This window comes from Myotis nattereri (genome assembly GCF_964212035.1).
Source record: "Myotis nattereri genome assembly, chromosome: 2".
NCBI classification, from domain to species: domain Eukaryota; kingdom Metazoa; phylum Chordata; class Mammalia; order Chiroptera; family Vespertilionidae; genus Myotis; species Myotis nattereri.
This window is the reverse complement of record NC_138076.1, coordinates 131587050-131612092: the sequence shown is the minus strand read 5'-3', so window position 1 is coordinate 131612092 and position 25043 is coordinate 131587050. Positions and strand designations below refer to the sequence as shown.

At 41.6% G+C, this 25043-nt stretch overlaps 1 protein-coding gene across 1 annotated transcript in view; it reads right to left on the bottom strand.

Annotated features, from left to right (window-relative positions):
- Positions 1 to 15045: 15045 nt before the first annotated feature.
- Positions 15046 to 25043, bottom strand: part of POC1B (POC1 centriolar protein B) — a 110678-nt gene continuing 100680 nt past the window's right edge. The window contains exons 11-12 of the mRNA XM_081083321.1: positions 20946 to 21164; positions 15046 to 16544 (exon numbers count right to left, since the gene is read on the bottom strand). Coding sequence (XP_080939447.1) covers positions 16440 to 16544; positions 20946 to 21164 — 324 coding nt within the window. The 3' untranslated portion in view covers positions 15046 to 16439. The remainder of the gene's footprint in view (positions 16545 to 20945; positions 21165 to 25043) is intronic.

The following is a 25043-nucleotide window of genomic DNA, read 5'->3' as shown; positions in this document are numbered from 1 at the left end:
AACTAATATAAATTCAAAGTAAACATCATTACATAAAAGGGTACGGTCTTTTTTTTTTTTTTTTTTTTTTTTTTTAGTTTTATTCATTTCAAATGGGCCAGATCCGGCCCGCGGGCCGTAGTTTGCCCACGGTTGCCCTATCTGGTTCTTGGATTGAGTGAGTCCATTATAATGTGTCATATAGCAACTCGGTTCTGGACATTTGCAGCATGCATTCGTTTACAAATGGATGCATTTTGTGTAATTCCGTATGTTGCAAATATTTTTGGCCGTGGGGTGCTTCCCATCCCGGCTCACCCAGGGACGCCATGTCTCTCTGGGTTCACCTACTCTCTGGGGCTGTGGTGTGAATCCTGGGGATACTGAAGGGGGACACCTAAAGGCAGCTGGCCCTCAAGTACTTTGCTGTCCTTACAGCTCTGCCTCCTTGCGCGTCTCAGCTCTCCCTGCAGGGAGGGTGTCTTCCCTCGGAGTGTTCACGGTGCTGTGAGCAGCAGCAGGGTCTACTGCTTCTCCCTTCACAGCCGGGCAGACAACGGCTGTGCCCACCTTGCTCAGACTGCCCTGAGCCTGGCACTAGGTCCAGGGAAACAGGTTGCCCTGTGAGCGTGGACCAGCTGGGAGGGTCTCACTCATCCACGGTGGCTACCCAGAGGGCAGGGGGTGGAAGGCAGGGGGGTTGAGGGGAATGTCTTCCACAATGTGCAATTCCAATCAGCAGAGACAGAAAGGTCCTTCGCTGGCTCGGGTAAGTCTTTCTGCACCAGGCCCCCCAGGTGACCCTGTTTCCTCAGCCCGTTCTTCACCTGGGGCTGGTCTGTCCTCGGCTAGGAAGGGGCCTCCTCAGCGCAGTCCCCTCCTCTGAGGTGGAGAGCAGAGGGCAGGGGCAGAGGCACAAGCAAGAACTCAGAGACAGATGAGAAAACCAGTATATTGAGTTGCCTTCTTCTTTTTTTTATTTTTATTCTCATGCTTTCCACGACTGGAGTTTTCTTTTCCTTTAGCCCCACCCCAATTTCCTGCGAGTCCTGGTCTCCAGGAGCAAACCTACATTCAAGGCACTCCCGAAAAACAGTGAACACATTGCTTCCAGTTCTTCCACTGGATCTTGAATTCCAACGGTTGTTTATTTTCTTTAAGCCTCAATCTCGACCTTTTGCCTCAGAATTTTGAAGTAAAATCCTTCTCAAGACAGGTCTTCGCCAAGTGCTAAGAACTGAACAAGGTGCCGCCGTTACACGTGCAGTAATTCCCGAAGCGCATTGGCGAACGCAAGTGTTTGTAAGTGACGTTGCATGGGCCACCCAGGCCGCCACGGAGAAGACTCCAATGCTGGCTTAACACTGGAGCTTTAGTTCAAACAATGAACAGAAATCATACAGGATGGAGATTCCCTCTTAGCCCGGGAAATGTCATAGGCACACCCAGTTCTCACCCAAAGGCGATGAGAGAGAGATTCTAAGGCTTAGGCCTGCTCACAGCTGGATGCCTCGGGAAGTGCCTGGCACCTGTCCCAGGGCAGGTGTCCAATTAGGAGTTACCTCTCCCCTTCCTTCCCTTCCTCCTTCTCCTAAACACTGCCCCAGAAAACCCCCCAAGAAATTCCTGAAAACCAATGTGAGGGGTTACCCTCTACAGCTACTCGCTTGTTGCTCTGCCCAAGTCAGCAGCCATTAGGTTACTGCCTAATTCATTTGATAAATTACTATGTGATAAAGTGTATCACACACACACACACACACACACACACACACATTTTCAATGTGAGTCTTCGATGCCTCATCTCAGAATAGTGACAAGAGCTGAGAATCTTTCTCCTCACCATCAAGTGCTACTCTCTTAAATCAACCTGAGAAGAGAAAGGAGCTTGACGTTTTTTGGGGGGTCACTTTGGCGCACGAGTGACCCTTTAAAGCCTACTGTCCAATATCTGCCTCATGGGAGAGTCAGAGCCTGACAATCCTGAGAGTTTCTTGAAGCCCAAATTCCCCTCCAGGCCATCTTAGACCCAGAACAACTTCGACACTTACCCACTCAGCAGATATAAACCACAGGATCATGGAGTCTTAGGGTAGGGGATGACCTTAAAGACTCTATCCTCTGTTCTAAGCTACAAATGCTGGCCAACTGGTAATGGAGCCTCCCCTAAAACATTCGTAGGGATGAGCTACCCTCTACTTCTAAAGGAGGACCATTTTTGACTTCAGATAGTACTAATTGCTGAAAGTTTTCATTAGGTCTGGTTCAAGTCTACCCTTCTATTATTTCTTAAACCTTCTTCTACCTCCTGGAACAATATAAAAAAGGTCCAGAACTTCTATGTGGCAGACTTAAATACCCAGAGTCAGCTATTCCCTATGGAAGAATCTTATGGTTGAGGGGGTGAACCCACCATGCCCACTGTTCCCAGCTGAGGGAGGCAATGTATTTCCTTGTACCTAAGTGGCCTTGGGACTCCACCATCCTGGTCGACCTGTGGACTGATCTGTGTCTTGTGAGTGGGCCTAGCGCAATTATCTGTCCTGCTAGGGATGATGACAATTAAATGCATCAATGAGGTTCTTTCAATCAGTATTTGGACTAGAAAAATGGGGCCAGGTCCGTTAGTGACATTTGCAAAGTAGAGACAAAATCAAAACAGCCAAGTAATGTTAAATGAAGCACCAGGATTGAGACCCACTGCTGGGTCTATGAGATAGCAACCAGGCCACCTATTTCTGATGACGTTCTCAATAATTTTAATGGTTTTCTGCCCTAAATCTAAGTTCTAGACTCAGATGGGCCCAGCTAGACCATGATTCATTTCCTTTCCAATAAATTTAACTGTGAGCTCTTCCTGGCATTGTAACTGAGATTCTTACCTTAAAAAAAATAAAATCTTTACCCAAGGACATGCTTAGAAAGAGGAAGGGAGAGAAAGGGAGAGAGGGAGAGGGAGAGGGAGAGGGAGAGGGAGAAGGAGAGGGAGAGAGAGAGAAACATCAATGTGAGAAAGAAACCAATCATCTGTCTTCGCATGTGCCGGGGATTGAACCCACAACCCAGGTGTGTGCCCTGACCAGGAATTGAACAGGCAACCTTTAGGTGCACAGGACAATGCTCAACCAACTGAGCCACTCCAGCGGGGCAAGATTCTTGCCTTTTTTATTTTTACATATATTCTTCCAAAAATTCCTGCATTGCTTGAAATAAACCAAACGAATCTCTCTAATCATTGAACCCACAAAAATTAAACTGAGTTCTCACGTTTTCCAAGTCTCTTTTCTCCAGATTAAAGATCTCTAAACATTTACCTCATTATGATGAAATGGCTTCCAGTCTCTTCCGCTTCTCTGTCTCCCTCTCGTGCCCAACTCCTCTCTCTAAATCCCTCAGTCCCACCTTCTCACACCCAATGATCAGCATCACAAGTGAAGTAGATGAAATGGCAACCTATGCTAAGCATGTGCTCTGCATCTTCAGCACAAACAGAACACTTTTATGAAATGAAACACACATTTCTTTCCATTTTTTTGAATGATTAGAATAAATATTTCCCTGCCTGATCAGCCCCAGGGAACCCAAGAATTATTAGAACAAATGTGTGAAAATGAACTAAAGTGGATGACTATCTTGAAGGCAGAAGTGTGAAGTCTTCTATTGATCTCCTGACTACCCCTTCATTGGATTAAATAATCAAAAGTATTAGCTTTCATTTCAATTTACTTGGTACTATTGGGAAAAGAAAGAAAGAAAACTAAACTCAACTTGATTATCTGAAAGAACATGTAAATGTTCTGAAGTTGATTATCTGAAAGAACATGATTATCTGAAAGAACGTATAAATTAAGTTGATCAACTGAAAGAACATGTAAATGTTCTTACATGCAGCCATTTTTTGGAGGCAAGTAAGAGAAAACCTAGTAGTGTGTAAGACTATAAAATATTATTTAATAAGGTATTTAAAACCAGGTGCAAGGTCTATGTTTTTGCATGTTTTTTTCCATTCAAGGTTAGAATCTGTACTCCTGCCTTCAGAATTTTGCTTGGCATTTTCATAAAACTATGTTCAAGACTGAAAGTCTAATATCTTGAGCCACCAGGAGACTTCCCCTTCCGTCTCATTAGTCAGGATGCAGGCATATGGCCAACCTGAGCTACAAAGGAAGTGAGGAAGTGAGTTTCTGGCAAAGAAAACTGGGATTGTCATGACCAAGCAAAGCGTCTGCTTCAATGTGTTTAAAAATAGGGTTTTATTTTACTACAAAAGTTAACACATTAAAGAAAGTTTGGAACATAGAAAAATAATTCCTTAGGGCCACTACCCAAAGTCTTTTCTCAATGCACTATTTTAACAGTTTCGTCATATTGTACATAGTGTGACCCTTTTTTTTTTCATTTAACATATGATTAAGGCTGTATGGTTTTTGAAATAGATTTACCATTTTGAGATATAATGTAAATGAAAGGAGGCAGCACAAAATAGTAGAGGGCTGACTCATGAGTGATGAGACTGTTCTTATGGCCCAGGTCCTGACACTAATCTATCACTATATCTCCATTTCCTCACAATCAAGAGGTGCTCTGGCTGGTGTAGCTTAGCTGGTTGAAGAGGCCCATAAATCAGAAGGTGGTGGTTCAATTTCCAGTCAGGGCTAGTGCAGGAGGCAGCCGATGGATGTTTCTCTCTCTCTCTCTCTCTCTCTCTCTCTCTCTCTCTCTCTCTCTCTCTCTTCCTATCTCTAAAATCAATAAAAATAAATAAAGAGGTGTGTTTTCCTTAGTTCTATCATTTCCAAGACTACAAAATTATGAGAACTGTGCCTTTGAGACACACAAAGCCATATTGTTCAGATAATGATTGGACATAGCAGGTCACAGCCACCAAGACAAGCAGACCCCTACCTTGACTTTTCCAAATATGTCCAATCCCCCTGCTGATTGTATCTAGAGGTTAATTTTAGTTCAAGTTGTTGTAACTATAAAAGCCTAAGAAGGCAGGTGAACAGGACTGTGTTTTACTTCTGAGCTTGAAGTTGTTGCCATGTGAAATTGATGTCCAACATATAATACTGTAACATACAATATGTAATATGTCATGTATGGCAACAATATATACTGGCTCTTCCAATTTTTCAACAGAAGCAAAAAAATCTGGATTTTTGTATAAAATTGTTTGATTTTTAAATATAGGCACCTGATTTGAAAAACAAAATACTGTAGAGGCCAAACACATGTGTGTGGAATGCCCGTTTGCCTCTCCAGCTAAACCAGCAGCCAAGTTGATCAACATCAGGTAGAGGGTATACAGAAGAAGGTTAAAAAGAGCTGCTTACTGGGAGGCCCCAGAGCCAGTGCACCTGGTGGGCAGCTTCAAATCATGCCATATTACAACTCTACACATCCACGAGCAGCACACTCAAGGGGTAGGCTCAGTGAGCACCAAAGCCTCACTGAAGCAAGTCCTGCTCCACAGAGGTGCCTCCTGCACAGCAGCTCTTCCACTGTAGTCACAGGTGTTCCTCACAGCCAATTGGCCTGGAGGTCAATTCCTCCCAGTGACACCAACAGCAATGAAAGCTCAGCTACAACAAGACTGTGCACACATCCCACATAGGGGTGCACCTAGAGCCCAGCTCAGGTGTGGGAAAGCATGGAACTTGGTTTGAATGCCTGTAAGGAGGATTCTCCAAAAGGTCGGGGGCTTCTGAGGGGACCTTGCCGAAGATGGCAGCCCCTACCTTGACTTTTCCAAATAAGTCCAATCCCCCGGGGTGTTTTGCTAGAATCTCTATGTTTAGTCTTTTAAACCCGACCTTGTAGAAGCATATACTTTCTCAAGGATACTTACCCTGTTGATTGTATCTAGAGGTTCATTTTAGTTCAAGCTGTTGTAACCATAAAAGCCTAAGAAGGCAGGCGAACAGGACTGAATTTTACTTCTGAAGTCCCTTAGCCCTCTCTTTCACAGAAACATGTGTCAGAGCAATCTGTTCATCCATTGCTCAGGGTCTGCCAGTCAGCCTCTGCAGGGAGGCTGAGCCACTGGGCCCTACAGGACACCTACTTCCCCAGGCCACTCTACCAATTCCAGAAGACATAGCAGCTCTAACACATAGAAACAAACACAGGGAAGCAGCCAAAATGTGGAGACAAAGAAAAATGTCACAAATGAAAGAACTGAAGAAATCTCCAGAAAAAGAACTAAATGAAATGGAAGCAAGCAAACCATTAGATACAGAGTTCAAAGCCATGATTATAAGGATGCTCTAGGAACTTAACGAGAGCTTCAAGGAACTTAGTGAGAATTTCCAGGAACTTAGTGAGAACATCAAAGACATAAAAAAGGACCAGTCAAAAATAAAGCACACACTAACTGACATGAAGAATAATTTACAGGGAATCAACAGTAGAGGACACTGAGAATCAAATCTGTGATTTGAAATATGAGGAAGCAAAAAAACACCCAATTAGAAGAGCAAAAAGAAAAAAATATGAAGATAGTATAAGGAGCCTCTGGGACAACTTCAAGGCTACCAACATTCACATCATGGGGGGATGACAGAAGGAGAAGAGAGGGAGCAAATTGAAAACCTATTTGAAGAAATAGTGTCAGAAAACTTCCCCTACCTGGTGAAAGAAATAGACTTACAAGTCCAGGAAGTGCAGAGAATTCCAAACAAGAGGAATCCAAAGAGGCCACACCAAGATACATCATAATTAAAATGCCAAGGGTTAAAGACAAAGAGAGAATCTTAAAAGCAGCAAGAGAAAAGCAGTTAGTTACCTATAAAGGAGCACCCATATGACTGTCAGTTGATTTCTCAACAGAAACTTTGCAGGCCAGAAGGGAGTGGCAAGAAATATTCAAAGTGATGAAAAGCAAGGACCTATAACCAAGATTACTCTATCCAACAAAGCTATCATTTAGAATCGAAGGTCAATAAAGAGCTTCACAGACAAGAAAAAGCTAAAGGAATTCACTACCACCAATAAATGTTAAAGGCTCTTCTTTAAGAAAAAGGAAAAAAAAAAGATAAAAAATATGAACAATAAAATGACAATAAATACATATCTATCAATAATTGAATCTAAAAATTAAAATAAATGAACAAGGAATCTAATGAATAAAATAGAACCAGAGGCATAGATACATGGAACAGAGTGAGGAATCTCAGAGGGAATGAGGGAGGGGGAGGTGGGAAGAGATTAACCAAAGATCATATATATATATATATATATATATATATATATATATGCATTACCTATGGACACAGACAATCTATATCCTATCTAATAATAGACAAACATGGTAGTTAACACCCAGACTGGCCAGGCACCCCAGTGGGGACCCCCACCCTGAAGGGGGTGTGACCAGCTGCAAACAGCCATCATCCCCTCATCCAGGCTGACCAGGCACCCAAGCAGGACCCCCACCCTGATCCGGGACACCCTTCAGGGAAAACCAGCTGGCCCCCACCTATGGCCAGGCCTTTATCCTATATAGTAAAAGGGTAATATGCAAATTGACCCTAACAGCAGAAGAACTTGGAATGACTGGTCAGTATGACACACACTGACCACCAGGGGGCAGACGCTCAATGCAGAAGCTGCCCTCTGGTGGTCAGGGCGCTCTCACATGGGAGGAGCTCTGCTCAGCCACAAGCCAGGCTGATGGCTGCCAGTATAGCGGTGGTGGTGGGAGCCTCTCCTGCCTCCTCAGCAGTGCTAAGGATGTCCGACTGCAGTTTAGGCCTGCTCCCCGCTGGCAAGTGGACATCCCCCAAGGGCTGCCGGGCTGCCAGAGGGATGTCTGATTGCCCGCTTAGGCCCAATCCCCTGGGGAGTGGGCCTACGCCAGCAGGTGGTCATCCCCTGAGGTGTCCCAGACTGCAAGAGGGCACAGGCCGGGCTGAGGGACCCTCCCTCCCCCCCGAGTGCACAAATTTTTGTGCACTGGGCCTCTAGTATATATATAAAAGCCTAAGTGACCAGCCAACGGCTGGTAGCTATGACGCACACTGACCACCAGGGAACAGACGCTCAATGCAGGAGCAGAAACCACAAGCATGGAAATATGGAATAATAGACTGATGAATCTCAGAGGGAAGCGGGAAGGGGGAGGGTGGAAAGAGATTAACCAAAGATCTTAATATGCATACTGAGGCCTGGTGCATGGATTCCTGCACCAGTGGGGTCCCTCAGCCTGGTCTGCAGGGATTGGGCTGAAACTAGCTCTCTGACATCCCCTGAGGGGTCCCGGATTTCGAGAGAGTGCAGGCCAGGCTGAGGGATCCCACCGGTGCAGGATAATAAAGGCCTGGGGCGGGTGGGAACTGGGTGAAGGGGAGCAGTAGGGGGAAAAAGGGAAACATCTGTAATACTCTCAATAAAGATTTTAAAAATTAATAACATTTTAAAGAAGAGCTGCTCATAAGACATTTTGGCTCTATAGCAATTGGGTTATTACTGTTGAAACATCAAATGCTTATATTAATGAATACAGTCCAGAATTTTATCAACTCTGGGTTTTTACATTGACAGTATAATTACTTCCTGTCTATAGTTCCAAATGTCCCAGGTCTGAGCTGAGCTTAAATAAGCATGTACTGTGTTGGAAACAATTAAGTCTGGACCCTCTGAAGACAGCTCCTTTTATATGTATTTTTCATGATCCCATCTGCTTCAAAATCAAGTCCTGCATCTTTTGCCTTCATCACTCAGTTTAAGGTGAAAATGATGAAAGTCTTAGACGGGTGTTCCCTTGAGCAAGAACAAGGTGTTCACCTTGAGCAGTTTATTGCCTTCTGCCCTGAATGTTCCGTCCTTGCTCTCTCCTTCTCGAGAGTGATCAAATCGCCCAGCACCGTGGCCTTTGGTCTTGGCAATTCTGACTCTCGCTCGCTGAAAGTGGTGCAGAAAGAGGATTTAAAAACTTTGAACTCTTTATGTGATTTTTGCCTTTGACACAGCTGTCATTAAGAGTTCTGAAAAAGCAGCAGTCCCTACAAGAACATCAGGTTTCTAAATGATTCATCTCCTCACAGACCTTGATATTCAATCCAGGTGTAGGAATAAACAGTATAGCCCTCGGGTTCCGTCCTGCGGGCTTGGACCGGCTTCAGTGAAATTCTATAGCAAAAGGCCCTGCGCTTCCCCTGACTTTCTCTTTGTTCTACTAACTTTTATCTCCGAAAAGCAAAGGGATTTCCTTTGGGGATTAAGCAGGGGAAACAGCCTAAGGTAGCGATAGTGTTTCATTAGAATTATGGGATACACAAGTGTCCTGAAGTCGGCCCAGCGAGAAGCTCCCTTCTGTCTGGGATGTGCCCAGGGCCTGTCCAGCAGGGAGCTCCAGCCTCACTGCCCTTTCTCCTAGCCCCAGGGGCACCTGGGCAAACAGGGTGGTTTCTTGAGTAGGCAGAGCAGGGATCCAAAAGGGATGAGAAAGTGATACATGCTTTTTTTTTTTTCCTTTTTCTTTGTATTTTTCAAGTAATTTTACAAGTCTTATTTTGTCAACACTGCATCATTTTGAAATATCTATTTTAAATTTTGACAGGAGCATCCTCATCCTGCCAAGCCGTGGTTTGGAGTCACTGGAACGAACAGGGGCCAAGAACAATGCCGATGATACATGTTCTTAATGACAGAGCTGTACAAAGACGGAGATGAGAGTGGAGCGTTCCCTGTTCGCGTGCGAGGACAGACGTTGGTTCCGCACCGGGAGTCCGCAGAAGGATGAGGGCACGGCAGCAGAGGGAAAGGGTTTGTGCCAAAGCAGCTACATCAGTGCTCACCTGACATCTGCATCTCCTTCCACACAGGGCGAGGTCAAAGTACTACTTAGTAGGTACTACTCCAGAACTACTAAAAAAATCTTGAAATAAACAGGAACATAAGTCGCATTTCTACTAGATTTGTTTCTGAAATGTTTACATTCTGATTTGCGGTTGAGATTTACTTTTAAAACGTTCAGTGCTCACCCGAATGGCTGAATTCTAAGTTAACGATGTTTTTATTAATTACTCTTGAAGTAAAACAAGTTTCTTGGTTCAATTTTAACTTTCAAAGTTTCAAAGAGATACTGTTTTTCATATTTCTCATTTTAACTTTGTTATATTTTGCTTTCGCTTATTATGACCACACTTTACACTTTTAGGAAGATGCTTGGCCATACTTTCACTGTTTTAGCTGTATTCCGTTTAATTTGACACATTGCATTTCTATTTGTATTTAAAAATCACAACCTTTTGGGGGTTTGTCTCTGACCCAAATATTATTTAGTGGATCTTAAGTTTTCTTTCCCATATTTTCTATGTTATTGAGCATTTCATTTTCTGGATATGTGGAGGATAGACTTATGACTTACTTATATTGTGTGGTCCAGAACATGGAAAATTTTTGTTTGTAATATACTTGGGCAAAAAAAAGCATATTTACTCATATTACCACATAGGTGTGGTTTTTTTTTCAATCCTCACACAAGGATATATATATATATATATATATATATATATATATATATATATATATATATTTTGAGAGAGAGAGAGAGAGAGAGAGAGAGAGAGAGAGAGAGAGAGAGAAAAGAAACATTGATCAGTTGCCTTCCATATGTGTCCCGATCAGGATCGAATCTATAACCTGGGTATGTATTCCCTGACTGGGAATCAAACCTGCAAACTTTTGGTGTATGGGGTGATGCTCCAACTGAATGAGCCCCCTGGCCAGGGCACCATGTTGTTCTTTATACATATTAAATCTCTTATTAATTTTGTGTAATTTTATATCACATGGATTAACTAAATTCTACTTATAAACTGTTGATATTCCCAATTATGTGTTGCATTTCTGTCATTTTTTTCTATTCATGTACTTTTTGCTTTATACCTTTAGAAGTTTTAGCTGATCAAGTTATTTCTCCTACTGCTTTTGTTGTGAAATCTACTTTTAATATGAACAAAATCTTAAATCAGAGTCTTTATTTTTTAATAGGAACAAGTTTCAGATTTAACCCAAAAGAAAATGCAATGGATGTAGTATTCCTCAAAGAAAAAAGGAGCTGTGCACACTCTCCTCACCTCCATTAACCTCTGCCTCTTGGCAAAACATCAACCTATTTTCTTAAACCCAGGCTACCATTGTGTACCTGGCTGAGTCACAGTTAGGGCTTATAGAGGACAACCTGGCAATCACACTGTGTTCCTAGACTCAATGTACATTCATAAATCCTCTGGTGCATGACGTTGAAATCTCGTGACTTGCTAAGGCAAAACATTGAGTAAGCCATAAGGGGAAATGAAGCATATAGTGTATTGATAGTATAATTCCATGTGAATACTAAGATAGATCCATCTGTTTTAATAATTAAATTTGCTATTGCCGAAACCGGTTTGGCTCAGTGGATAGAGCGTCAGCCTGCGGACTGAGGGGTCCCAGGTTCGATTCCGGTCAAGGGCATGTACCTGGGCTGCGGGCACATCCCCAGTGGGAGATGTGCAGGAGGCGGCTGATCGATGTTTCTCTCTCATCGATGTTTCTAACTCTCTATCTCTCTCCCTTCCTCTCTGTAAAAAATCAATAAAATATATTAAAAAAAATTTGCTATTGAATTGAGCATGATTATTTGTCAATACTTCCGAATATTAGAGTAATTTTTTTTTCTCAGCTACCCAGGGATAGATGGTTTATCTCCCAATTCTTTTAGATATATAGAATTTATCTTGGGAATAATAAACTCCCAAGTTTTCTCTAAATATGAATGAAGAGTTAAGTGAAGATCTGGACTGCCTTGTCTTTAGAGAAAAGGCAATAACAATAATAATACCTGTTCTCCAAGTGGCCAAAGGGCCAGGATGGTAGGGGTCATAAGCCGGTTCTCCTACTTCCTGTTTTTGCCTTATCTTTATTTAGGACTAGTGATCCAGTGCATGGATTCATGCACATTGAAAGGAAATTAATTAGAAGGACTGGGCAAGATGGGCCAGACATGCCCTGGAGCCAACCTCCCACGGTCCCTCCCTGGCATCTGCGGAGTGAGCAGGGTCCCTCCAGCAGGTGAGGTCCCTTAGCCTGGCCTGCGGGGATCTGGCCGAAACTGGCTCTCCAACATCCCCCAAAGGGGCCTGGAGTGCTAGAGGGCACTCTGCAAAGTTGCTGTCGTACAGGGTGTGGAACGCAAACGTTAAGTGTGCAGTAAACCAGATTCGGGGCTGACAGTGCCCCAGCAACTTAACCCACGGCCAAAGGTGGAATCGCGTGACCCTGCAAGGAATAGGGCTCCCTCCTTTCTGCTTCTGGGGTGTGTCACCTGAGAACTGCTGCTGCCAAGTCACTGCAACTTGGCAGCTCCTGCGTTGAGCATCTGCCCCTTGGTGGTCAGTGTGCATCATAGCGACCAGTTGGACGGTCGGACACTTAGCATATTAGCCTTTTACATATATAATTATAGCAAATTTATTCTCAGGTTGAGTTCCTCTGGAGTCATTCAATGGCCAGCATTTGGCCTGAACCTTTCAGTTTTCTGTACATGAAAGCCTAATCTCCTAATAGATTTATTATTGTTGTTGAACTTTTAAAAATAAAATACTAACTTTGGATTAAGTACCATGCTTTCATTTGTTACCACTGTCAGTGTAAGAATTTCCAAACTTGTAGAGCATTTTTATGAGTTTGAGTCAAAGCTGATGACATGCAAGAGAGCAAGATCTCAAATGCTCTGGAGAATAAGTTTTGCACTTTCCTTGATGCAAAATTTGAACTTAAAGAGGGAATGTAAGGCAGACTGCATGAGGGTGGGGGAAAGCAAGACCAGGATTGGATTATAAGAAGGAAGGTCTGAAAGGGGCCATTTCAAAGGTGTTTTAACCTAGATGCACAGAAACAATGGACAGGACTTGCTTAAGGCAAAGACAAGGTGTTTTCTTTTTTTTAAATAAGGTTAAAAGAAAGTGCACTTTAATATATTTTTTATTGATTTTTAGAGAGAGAGGGAGAGGGAGAGAGCAATGATGAGAATCATTGATTGGCTGCCTCCTGCATGCCCTCTTACTGGGGATTGAGGCCACAACCTGGGCATGTGCCCTGACCAGGAATCGAACTGGCGACCACTTTGGTTCCTGGGTTGACGCTCAACCACTGAGCAACACTGGCTGGGCAAAGACAAGCTTTTTAATAAAGAAGTTATATGCCTATGACTATCCACCAAAACCTGTGCAGTTAGTAATGTATCAACAGATCATTCTATGAGGTCACCTTGCACAGAATCACCCCGTTTTTTGTCCACACCACTTAATATTAGTCTTTGTATCTTTTCCATAGTTATAGTTGAAATCATATTATTTAGAAATGCAGTCCAGTAAAACAAAAATGATTAATAGTAATAATAGCTACATTTATTGAGTACTTAACTCTTACTGAACTTGTGCTAATCATTTCACAAATACAATTCACATTATTGTTTTCACCTAATTTCTGCTTTGTATCTTTCCTGAAAATCACATTACTACAGAAAAGCAAAGCTGGAATTTGCACTCAAGATCTATAAAACAAATAGCAGGCCAGAACCATGCCCATTCAGCCCCCGACACCAAGCATCTAAAATTTACATCTAAATTTAGATCTAAAGCATCTAACGTAGACATGTCACCTCCTCTAGTCCACTCAGTCTAGTTTTTACTGCTTTTGGCTCTAAGTGAAGTGGAGAGCAATGTTTTAAAGCCCCTTGAATAAGTGAAAATCCTCACTTATGCAACAATTTGTTTAGCTTTTCCTATGGGTGATGCAAGGTGTGAGGTGGGGAATCTAACGATGACAGTTAGGTGACAGCTGTTTGAGGTCACATCACAGTGGGAGAGGCAGAACTGTGTTCTATGTCAGTCTGTTGTACCCGATCCGCAGGGAGTGGACGGAGGGTTATTGTTTCACACAGGGCCATTGGGAGAGCCTGCTGGAAAGGCAGTCTGTGAGCGGCCGCGGTGAGCAGGCTGGAGTGTTGTGAGGGATACCCGAGAACAGAGCGTTTGGGCAGAGGAAATGGCAAGCACAAATGCCCTCAGATGGGAGCTTATTTGCTTCTTCAAATGGAAGCAAAGAGGCCACTATGGCCAGAGGTCAGTGAGGGAGTGAGGGTGACTCAGGGGGAGGGGTGCAGGTCCAAGAGGAGCTGGAAAGGGAGCACATCACTACAACGTCCTGGGCTATTATGATGGGAACACCTGAAGGGTTTGGGGGCAGAGCCACGGTTTTAACTCGGGTTTTCAAGAACCACTCTGGCCAGCTGTGCAAGGTGACAGGAGGGAGACCGGCTGGAAGGTAACTGCAGTCGTTTAGGTAAGAGGTGATGGTGGGCGATGTAGGTGGTGAGATGTGGGTGGGTTTTCACCTGTTCTGACAAGATGGGCTGAAGGAGTGGAGTGTGGGGTGAGAGAAGGGTCAAGGATGACTCACTTCCAGGTCTTCAGCCTGAGCACCAGGAAGGGGGGTTGCCATTTATTGAGATGGGACGACTAGAGAGGAACTGGCTGGTGGGGGAGGCGGGACTGTGGGCAGTAGAGTTGAGTTTTGGACATATTTAGAGATGCCTACTAATCTTCTAAGTGGAGATGTTCATCAGGCAGCTGAATATACAAGTCAGAAAAGATGAGGGGCTGGAATCCTGTAAACAGCAAGGAGAATCTGCAAAAGCTTAAAAAATGGGGTGGGGGGTGGGAATTAAATGACTCTCTTGAAAAAGTTTCAAGGCATTTTACTCATAAAGGCCTGTGATGACTATGAAATGTGTGGCAGCAGCATGCTGTAAGCAGTGGCTATAGCTAGATCAATGGTTTCTAAAGTGTGGGCTTCAGGCCAACAAACATCTGCCTCACCCGTGAGCTTCTTAGAGATGCACGTTATTGGCCCCAGCGACCTACTGAATCATTAACTCTGGGAATGCGGCCCAGGAAACCGTTTTGACAGGTTTTCCAGGAGGCTGTTATGCACATTAAAATGGAATCAGCCAGATAATAACAAGTTTAGTATTTCCAGGTTTCAATCATTAAAACAAAAAAGAAAGGAACAACATTTTTTATGGGTAAAATGTCTTTATTGTTTGAAGCATAAAAAAGAGTGAACAAAGCCAGTATGACATTTCATTTCTTAGTCTTCTCAATGAGCTTATAAAAATACTTGCCACTTAGTTTACAGACTCTTGAAAATGTCTAGAAGTTTATATATGATATAAAAAGGCACTTAAAACATGAGATAATAAAAAACCACCTCACTGATACAACTGAAGTTGCTCTGAGAAAAATTTCTACATATAGACAGACACCTACATAAATAGGACTTCACTTTTTCTTGTTTTCCAACACATACATAGCATTTTCCCCATGTTACCTACAGACCATCTTCTCACACCTTCTTTGTCCTTGATATAGGTTAACAGAAAAGCAAGCTAAAATTCATGTTGCTTTTTTTTCCAATTTAATCTCTTATTTTGCTTAAGCTAAAACAAAATTCTTAACTTGTATCCAAGATCTTTTAGCACACCTGGCTCATTTTCATTTAGTTTCAAATCACAATTCATTTAATGAATGTATTTTTTAAAGTACCTATTATTCAGCTGCCAAAATCATACTAAGCAACATTTCTGAAGCATATGAACATACATGGTGTATATCTGTAAGTATTGCTGCTGCATCATTCTGGCTTTTGAGCTGAATGAAATCACAGTAACATAATCTTTGTAAACTGGGATTACAAGTTAAAATACAACTCAAATCATTCACTGCATTCAGCTATGAAAGAAAGCTGTGTGCTTCACCACATATTTTTAACTTCATTTTCTTTCAGGTTGGTCAAAGATAAACAATATAAAACATACATTAAATAAAAGCCCACTGACCTATGTCATACATGTACTGTTGCTAATTAAAATAAATGTACTCTTGCTGTGGAAATTCTGTATTTTGGAAATATTTATACAGTCATCTTTTCAAGGTATTGGTAAGAAAGGATAAATGTTTTCTTTGAACATATAGGATGCTATTTTAGAGGTGAGTTATTTCACCCTAAAAATGCTCACTAAAAAAATACATTAATTGCTTTAAGGAATTGCATGAACATGGTTAATCTGAAATGATTTAACAATGCAACCCAAAGATCTGGTTACTTTTCTGGTGGGGTTTACACTACAAATGAAAACTGACATTCAGAATAATATGGGGAAAATACAGAGCCACTTGAATGCATATCACTTTATTACTGCAATCATAAATGGTAATGATTTGAAACAGTCCTTGACATTGATTTGTGAATTTAAGTTCATCATTTATTATGCCTTTTCTTCTGTTGCTCACTCTTGTAAGAAACGCCATGATGATTAGCGCATGGTTGTGTCCCGGAGACTCCCGCACCGCCTTCCTGTGTATGTACACATGCGCTCATTCAACGTGCCTCTGCTCACACTTTTCTATTTACATTTTGTGTTGCATGGCGTTGCAAAGCCTTTGCTGATTTTCAAGGCAGTCTTTCAGTTTATCCTCTGTCAAAGTCAATCGCTGCTCCAAGATTGAAACAGTCTGCAAAAAGAACAAAATAATCAATGATGATGAGGACAATGATGATAATCTCTGCAGAGGAGATTCTTTTAGAACTAGAATGCCTACCCTTTTGCCAGGAAGTTGGCTCAAAAATGGGCCCCAGAACTTGCTCTGCCTCTGGCTCTACTCCAGGGCAAAGCACTGTCAAGTAGTTTGAAGAAAAAACAAAAACTGATGCATTTGAGGAAAAACAGAAAAGATCCTCCAAAGCATCGATGCCAGGAAAGAGGCGACATGCGGAGATCTAAGTGGTATGGGGAGTGGGGTGGGGGTACAATGTCACATGCCTAGCCCAGATGCTACTTTTAATGCCATCATTGGTCATTCTATCACAGTCAATGATAGATCATATCTATACCACCTTAGACAGCTGACAACCTAGTTTACTTTGAAAAAACCATAATGATTGCCTCTAGTTCTCATGCCCCAAAGATGATAATAGCACTTCAAAGGGTTGTTAGGAAGACTGAATGAAATGATGCATCAAAAATGTCTCAGCTAGTGCCAGGCATACAGGAAATGATGAATCTTTGCTAGTCTAACCCCTCAGCTAATAAATAAGTATATGACTACACACACACACACACACACACACAATGACTACTCTTAAATTTGGGAAATCTAATTTTTTGTGATATTGACTTCATCTTCAGTCTTTTACATCTTTTAAAACAACTTTTATTATAAAACTAGAGGCCCAGTGCACAAAATTTGTGCACTTGGGGGTGGGAGGGGGGGGTCGCTCAGCCCGGCCTGTGCACTTTCACAGTCTGGGAGCCCTTGGGGGATGTCTGACTGACGGCTTAGGCCCGCTCCCCATGTAAAGTGGGGAGCGGGCCTAAGCCATCAGTTGGACATCCTTAGTGCTGCTGCAGAGGACAGAGAGGCTCCTGCCACCACTGATGCGCCAGCCGTGAGCCCGGCTCAGGGCTTCTGGCTGAGCGGCGCTCCCCCATGGGAGCACACTGACCACCAGGGGGCAGCTCCTGCATTGAGCATCTGCCCCCTGGTGGTCAGTGCACCTTATGGCGACCAGTCGTTCGGCCGTTTGGTCAATTTGCATATTGGCCTTTTATTATACAGGATAAAACAGATTCAGGAAGCCGCATAAAGCACGTGTTACAATGAATTCTCATGAGAAAAACATTCTTCTAATCAGCACCCAGGTCCAGCACTAGAACTCTGCCAGCCACCCAGGTGCCTTTCCAGGTGTCTGTCAGAATCACCACTCCTGCCTACCCTCTTAACAGTTACTATCCTGACCATTACAGTATTACTTTCTTTTATTTCTTTATCATTTTATTTTTTGGGTGTATATCCCTAGACACTTTAATTTTGTCCTACCTATTTTCAAGAGTTGATATGCATTTCATCATTTATTAATCAACTAGAGGCCTGGTGTATGAATTCGTGCACAGGTGGGGTCCGGCCAGCCCACCCCAATCAGGGTGGAGGGACCGATCAGGGCCCTGCCCTTGACCTCAGGAGGGGGGATTGGGGGCGGGGCTGGCTGGGGGGAGGGGCCGAGGGTGGTTGGCCAGCTGGCCCCGCCCCTGGTTGAACTGGTCTAACTCCTGGTCGAGGGGACAATTTGCATATTAGCCTTTTATTATATAGGATAGGCTGCTATCCCTTCCCCTCCTTTTCTTTACAAGTTGTTTTCTGTCAGGCTCAGGCCATGTGAAGGCAGAGTTCCCACCAGTCTGGACTTTAGAAAGGCTGATAAGACTTGGGCTAGATCCCTTGGTAAGACTATAAGTGGTGGTCTGTTCTTTCTTTAGAAGGCACATTACTAAGGTTTGGTTGTTTCTCTTTTCATAATGTTAGTAACTACTCAATGCTGAGAGCTCTTTAATTCTTGGGAGTTGCAAATGATGATATTTTAATTCCATCTTTAAAAATATATTAGTTGCCGTAACCGGTTTGGCTCAGTGGATAGAGCGTCGGCCTGCGTACTGAAAGGTCCCAGGTTCGATTCTGGTCAAGGGCATGTACCTTGGTTGTGGACACATCCCCAGTAGGAGACGTGCAGGAGGCAGCTGATAGATGTTTCTCTCTCACTGATGTTTCTAACTCTCTATCTCTCTCCCTTCCTCTCTGTAAAATCAATAAAATATATTTTTAAAAAAAGATAAAAATATATTAGTTAGGATAATTTATAAATAAGAGGCATTTCCCTCATCTACTATTTGGTTATGCAGTGGTAGAGTTCATAGGGGAAAGGCTGGGTAAATGCTTGGTTATTTCAGCAGCAAGTTTCAAGATAATGAATTAGTGCCCTATTATCCTTTGAAGGTAACCAATTTTTTTTTAAAATATATTTTTATTGATTTTTTACAGAGAAGAAGGGAGAGAGATAGAGAGTTAGAAACATCAATGAGAGAGAAACATCAATCAGCTGCCTCCAGCACATTTCCTACTGGGGTTGTGCCCGCAACTCAGGTACATGCCCTTGACCGGAATCGAATCTGGGACCTTTCAGTCCACAGGCTGACGCTCTATCCACTGAGCCAAACCGGTTTTGGCGGTAACCAATTTTTAAAACTGTCATTATTTATAATTTTTGCTTTCATACTTGATACTACAGATCATGACTAGTTAAAAATAACAGTGATGGTGGTAATATATTCTGCTATTTTTTGAGTGCCTACTGAGTCAAGCATTTTATCAGATACTTTACATACATTTTCACATTTCCACATGCTAAAGCTGTTAAAAATATTATCAACACCTTTAACAATAGACTCCATTTATCTACCATCTAAACATAATTTCATTTTAATTTATTTCTAATTATAGTTCAGTAAAGATAGTTAGTAACACTGCAGCTGAGTTAGAAGTCCAGTCATCTGTAAATAAAGTGAGTAAGAACATGTCTGTGTTACTTGGTACTGGCCCACAGATTCACTGTTCGTGTTTTGCAAGTGTGCTGTGCCTGCTTTTAACCACTTTCATACGTAAAAGCCAGCCAGCTCTTCAAAACTGAAGATAAAAAAAATTTTTTTTTTAATCTTCAGACATTCAATAAAGCTGAAAGTGAATCATTTATCTGTGAATCAGGCCAAAGGAAGTAGAAATGGATTGTGAAGCTGAAAGCGTGGAGAATGAAGGGATTCACGCAGGAGAGATGCTAAGGACTCCACCCTGCACGCAATAGGGCAGCTCAGGCAGTCGTGGCAATGTGGGAACAAGCGCCAGCCGGATGGACTCTGCAGGGAGCTGAATGTTTTTACTCTGTAGTTAGTGGCTCTAAACCCTGGCTTTCATACAAAATCATATGGGGTGATTGAAAGACCTTATCCTAGACCAATGTAAATGAATTCTCTGGAGATGAGAATAGGACATCTGAATGCTTATAAACTACCCAGGTGATTATAATATACAGACAGGGCTGAGAACAGAATTAGATTATTTCTATGTAAGACCTATTACAACTTAAAATATTTATTCTGGAAAAGTAATGGACATCTCTAGATCACATTAAAGCCTCCTTTCTTATAACTGTGACACGTCCGCTCTGACGAATACTGGTGTTCTTAGTCTATGTATCAAAGAGGAACTACAGAAAACTTCTTCAAAGGAAACACTGAATCAGCAAAGCTGGAAGAGAAACCTTTGGTGGTTTCCACACAACACTCCCCTTAAATGACATCTATATCTCCTGACCAAGAGTTGGAAGACTTTTGGTATATTAACATCCATGGTGTTCCTTCTTCGCAAAAGTAAACTGGTAAGATTCTAAAACGGGAATGCAAACCCCATCACCTGCAGGAGAACTCAGCGTCAATGCAAGCAGCTCTGGAAATAGGGGATAGCAAGAATATCCTCAGAGTGAAGAACTGTAAACACTGCCAATAGTTCTTTCTAACCAGAAATAATTAATCCCAATACATTTGTCTTATGGCCCTAAATACGCCACTGAAAATGTCCTAATCTGAACATATCAAAACTTCTACTGCCCAGATCAAAATGCTGCCACCTCTATTCTTCATAGTCTCTACTGCTCCCTTCTGGCCCCTGGATGCAAGATACGGGAGAGAGAGAGGAGAAGGAGAGAAGAGAAGAGGAGAGAGAGAGAGAGAGAGAGAGAGAGAGAGAGAGAGAGAGAGAGAGCAAGAGAAAGAGAGAGAGAGAGAGAGAGAGAGAGAGAGAGAGAGAGAGAGAGAGAGAGGAGAGAGAGAGAGATGCTCTGACTTTATCTCCACAAGATCTTGCTAGAGCAGCTCAGCAGAGCATTCCTTGTTATACTGACTCTGACTGCCACCTTGAGCTTGCCTTTCTAAGAAAAAAGAATTTTCCCCTATTCTGCTAATTCTAGAGCTTGCTGTAACCAGGATGTTCCTCATCTCTTGCCCTCCAGTACAAAGCAAAGCAATTCACCTGTGTCAAAACATTGAGCTGTTCCATAATATGCTCTAAAGCTTCAGTCACAGCGAGTGGTATGCTTCTTTGACTCTCAGAAGGGAGGTCGCTTATGTCTTCTGATTTCTTTTTCAAGGTTGTTCGTGGATATTCTGCTGACATTAAAGAAGGATTCAAGAAATACTTGCACAGCTCTTCATCCTTGTCTGGTAGAGTTCTAACAACAGTGTCCGTTGTCTTTGGCATCATAGAAAGAAGAGAAACTGTTACATTGCCCAAACATTAAAATGATATATACGTAAAAGTTTTCAATATTCTCCTAAAAGCCCAGCTTTCCTTTAATTGTTTATCTTCAACTATGACAAAGTATGGAAATTACAATTATAACAAGGAAATAAAGCTAAAAATAAACACAGAAAATTCACAATTTTCCTTGATTTTTTTTTTCAATGGACTGCATTTTGCATGTATTTGTCTGAGGGATTAGCTATTCCATCATTAAAAGATTGTAAGATGCACTCTAATACTTAATCAAATATCACATTCATTAAGGTGATTATTATTTTTAAAAAGTGGAAAATAGCAAGTATTGGTGAGGATGTGGAGAAACTGGAACCCTCATGTATTGCTGGTGTGAATATAAAATACTGCAGTTCCTGTAAAAACAGTTTCACTGTTCCTCGCAAAGTTAAGCATAGAATTACCATATGATCAATTAGACTGCTAGGTTTATATCTAAAATAATTGAAAGCAGGAACTTGAACAGATATTTGTATACTAATGTGAATAGTATCATTATTCAAAATAGCCAAAGATGGAGACAACCCAATATCCATCATCAGATAAATGTATAAACAACAGACTACTACTTAGCCATAAACATTAATGGAATTCTGATATATGCTACAACATGGATGAACCTTAAGAACATTATTCTAAGTGAAATAAGCCAGGACAAAAGAAAATACTGTATAATTCTACATACATGTGGTATCTAGACTAAGCAAATTGAGAGACAGAAAGTAGAGTAGAGGTTACTATGAGCTGGGAGGAGGGAAATGTGGAGTTATGTACCTATTGTTTAATGAGTACAGAGTTTCTGTTTGGAATGATGAAAACGTTCTTAAAATAGATACTGGGAATGGTTACATAGCATTGTTAATACTTAATGCCAGTGAGTTACACTTAGAAATGGTTAAAATGTTTATGTTATGTATATTTTACCACAATAAAATAAAGACACAGAAAAAAACCCTCAAAATATGTCAGTGAGCAATCTGCAAATACAATTAAGAAAACAATTCCACTTACAATAGCATAAAAAAGTACTTAGAAATAAATTTAATAAAAAAAGTACAAGACTTGTACACTGAAAATTATAAACCATCATTGAAAGAAACTAAGATCTAAAGAAATGGAAAGACGTCCCGTATTCCATGTTCATAGACCACAAGACTTAGTATTGTTAAAATGGCAATACTCCCCAAATTAATATAGACAGATTCAATCCAATCCTTATCAGAATCCCAGCTGCCTTTCTAAAAGAAATTGGCAAACTGATCTTAAAATTTATATGGCAATACAAGGTTCCCAGAATAGCCACCATAGAACCAAATAACAAAGTTAGAGAACTCATACTTCCTAATTTCAAAACTTACTACAAAACTACAGTACTCAAGACAGTGTGGCACTGGCATAAAAATAGACATACAGATCAATGGATTACAAATCAGAGTCTAAAAATAAAACCTTTCAGTTAAGGTCATTTGATTTTTGACAAAGGTGCCAGACAATTTAATGGGACAAACATTGTTTTTTCAACAAATGGTGCTGGGAAAAGAATGGATTTGGGCCCTTACCTCACATCATATACAAAGTTAACTCATTCACAAAATTAATTCATTTATCCATATAATACAATGGATCATAGACTTATACATAAGGAAAAAACTATAAAAGTATTAAAAGAAAACACAGAAGTAAAATTTTCTAACTTTAGAGTACATAGAGCAGTGGTTCTCAACCTGTGGGTCGCGACCCCTTTGAGGGTCGAATGACCCTTTCACAGGGTCGCCTAAGACCATCAGAAAACAACTATATAATTACATATTGTTTTTGTGATTAATCACTATGCTTTAATTATGTTCAACTTGAAACAATGAAAATACATCCTGCATATCAGATATTTACATGACGATTCATAACAGTAGCAAAATTACAGTTATGAAGTAGCAACGAAAATAATTTTATGGTTGGGCGTCACCACAACATGAGGAACTGTATTAAAGGGTCACGGCATTAGGAAGGTTGAGAACCACTGCTATAGAGCTTACCATATATGCGCACGTGAACTATTTCAATTGCTTTACACATCTTAACTGGTTTAATCCTCACAATAATCCTATTAGGAAGGTTCTACTATTATTCCCACTTCATAAATGAGAAAACAGAGATACAGATTAAATCATTTATTCAAGGGCACACAGGCAGGGAAGGCATAGGAAACAACTAATCTAAGAGATGCTAGGACTCTGAGTACTGTAACTTTGGGATCACACCACTGTTCCCCATGATCCTTCTAATCATTTTTTAAGAAAGTAAAAACTTTCAAGTTTCTCTCTCTCATAATCTTATTAATTCACCATTTGTTGACAACAATAAAAACAAAGTCAAATTCCACATTCAGAATTCAAGCTTATTTTTAAAATATGTATAAAATGCATTTTAGTACGTCTACTTAGCCACGTGCATCTACTCAGGGTCTTCTAGTCTGTTCACTCAATGGACATTTCTGGAGCCGACTCCGTGCCAGGCACTGTTCTGAGTGGCGAGGACCTAACAGTGGGCAGCACAACCCCAGACCCTGCTCCCCTGAAGTTTAGCTTCTGGTGCCTTCAGTCTTTTGATATCTTTTCTTCCTCAGAGATTAACTTATATTTTTGTTTTATTGTCTAGCAGGCTATATTTACCTCTAAAATTCATCCTGGTCTCTTAGAAGTTATGCTTTGTACTCCCAAATTTTCCACATCTGTGATATGCCTGAAATGTTAGAGGGTGAACCTAAAATATCTGTGAGAGAATGCCTTTTTAGGGGATGAAGCACTCATTAAAACCCACACCCCAAAACAATCCCATTACTATCACTTGCAATTACTCAGCTCCACACGAGAAAGAAAAGCTAACATTGTCCTTAAAATGTCCAGAAGCAGAATCTCATCAAGCACAGGATCATGAAAACACAAGTTACCCTAAAGGATTTTAGATGCTTCTCATCAGACATACCCAGAAGCACCCATGACCTCTACCTATTCATTCTCTGAGCTAAAGGAACCAGGAAATAACATACAGCAACTACTTACCTGCCCAGCTACTGGCTAGTGGCAAAGACTGAAACAGCAGCAGGTTTAAACAGAGCGCAGAATATACAAAGGATTCGCCCAGAAGCCCTGCCTCACTATCACTGTCTGCATTCTTGATCCCAGCAGCCACTTCACTGCCTGTGAACAATGCCGGGATGGCCATGCACAACCATCCCCCAAAACAAACAATTCTTCTCTGCCTGCACTGGCCTTCTCTGCCTTCCTACCACGACTGCATCTTTTTGTTCGCTCCATTTCAGCATGATTGTCACAACTCCAGAACAGCAGTCCCTGACCCCCTCCTGAAGCCTTTCCCTTCTCTACCAAGGCATCCTGATGCTTCTGCCAGAGCTGATCAGAGTTTGTGTTTATATATTTGTTCCTTGTCTTACTGTCTCCTTCACTAGACTGAGCTACACCTTCTCTTCTCAACACTGCATCCTCTGGACTTAGCAGGAACTTGAAAATTTTATAATATGTTAGCCACTAACATGCAGATTTTACTACCACTCTCACATACGAAAACCAAACTATAACCAAGACAGTCTTTCTTTACACAATCACAACATACCTAAGTATGTGCACACATGGCTGCAAATATAGTCGTGTTGTAGTAGCACCTGCAGCTGTTCCTAGGAAAACCCTCAATCTAATTAACAATCAGCTATTAAACTCTGTGGTTTGCAGTCAGGGCAGTTAGTGAAGGAAGGGCAAAAAGAAGATTTAAGATCACAGTCTAAACTTCAATACACCTTAA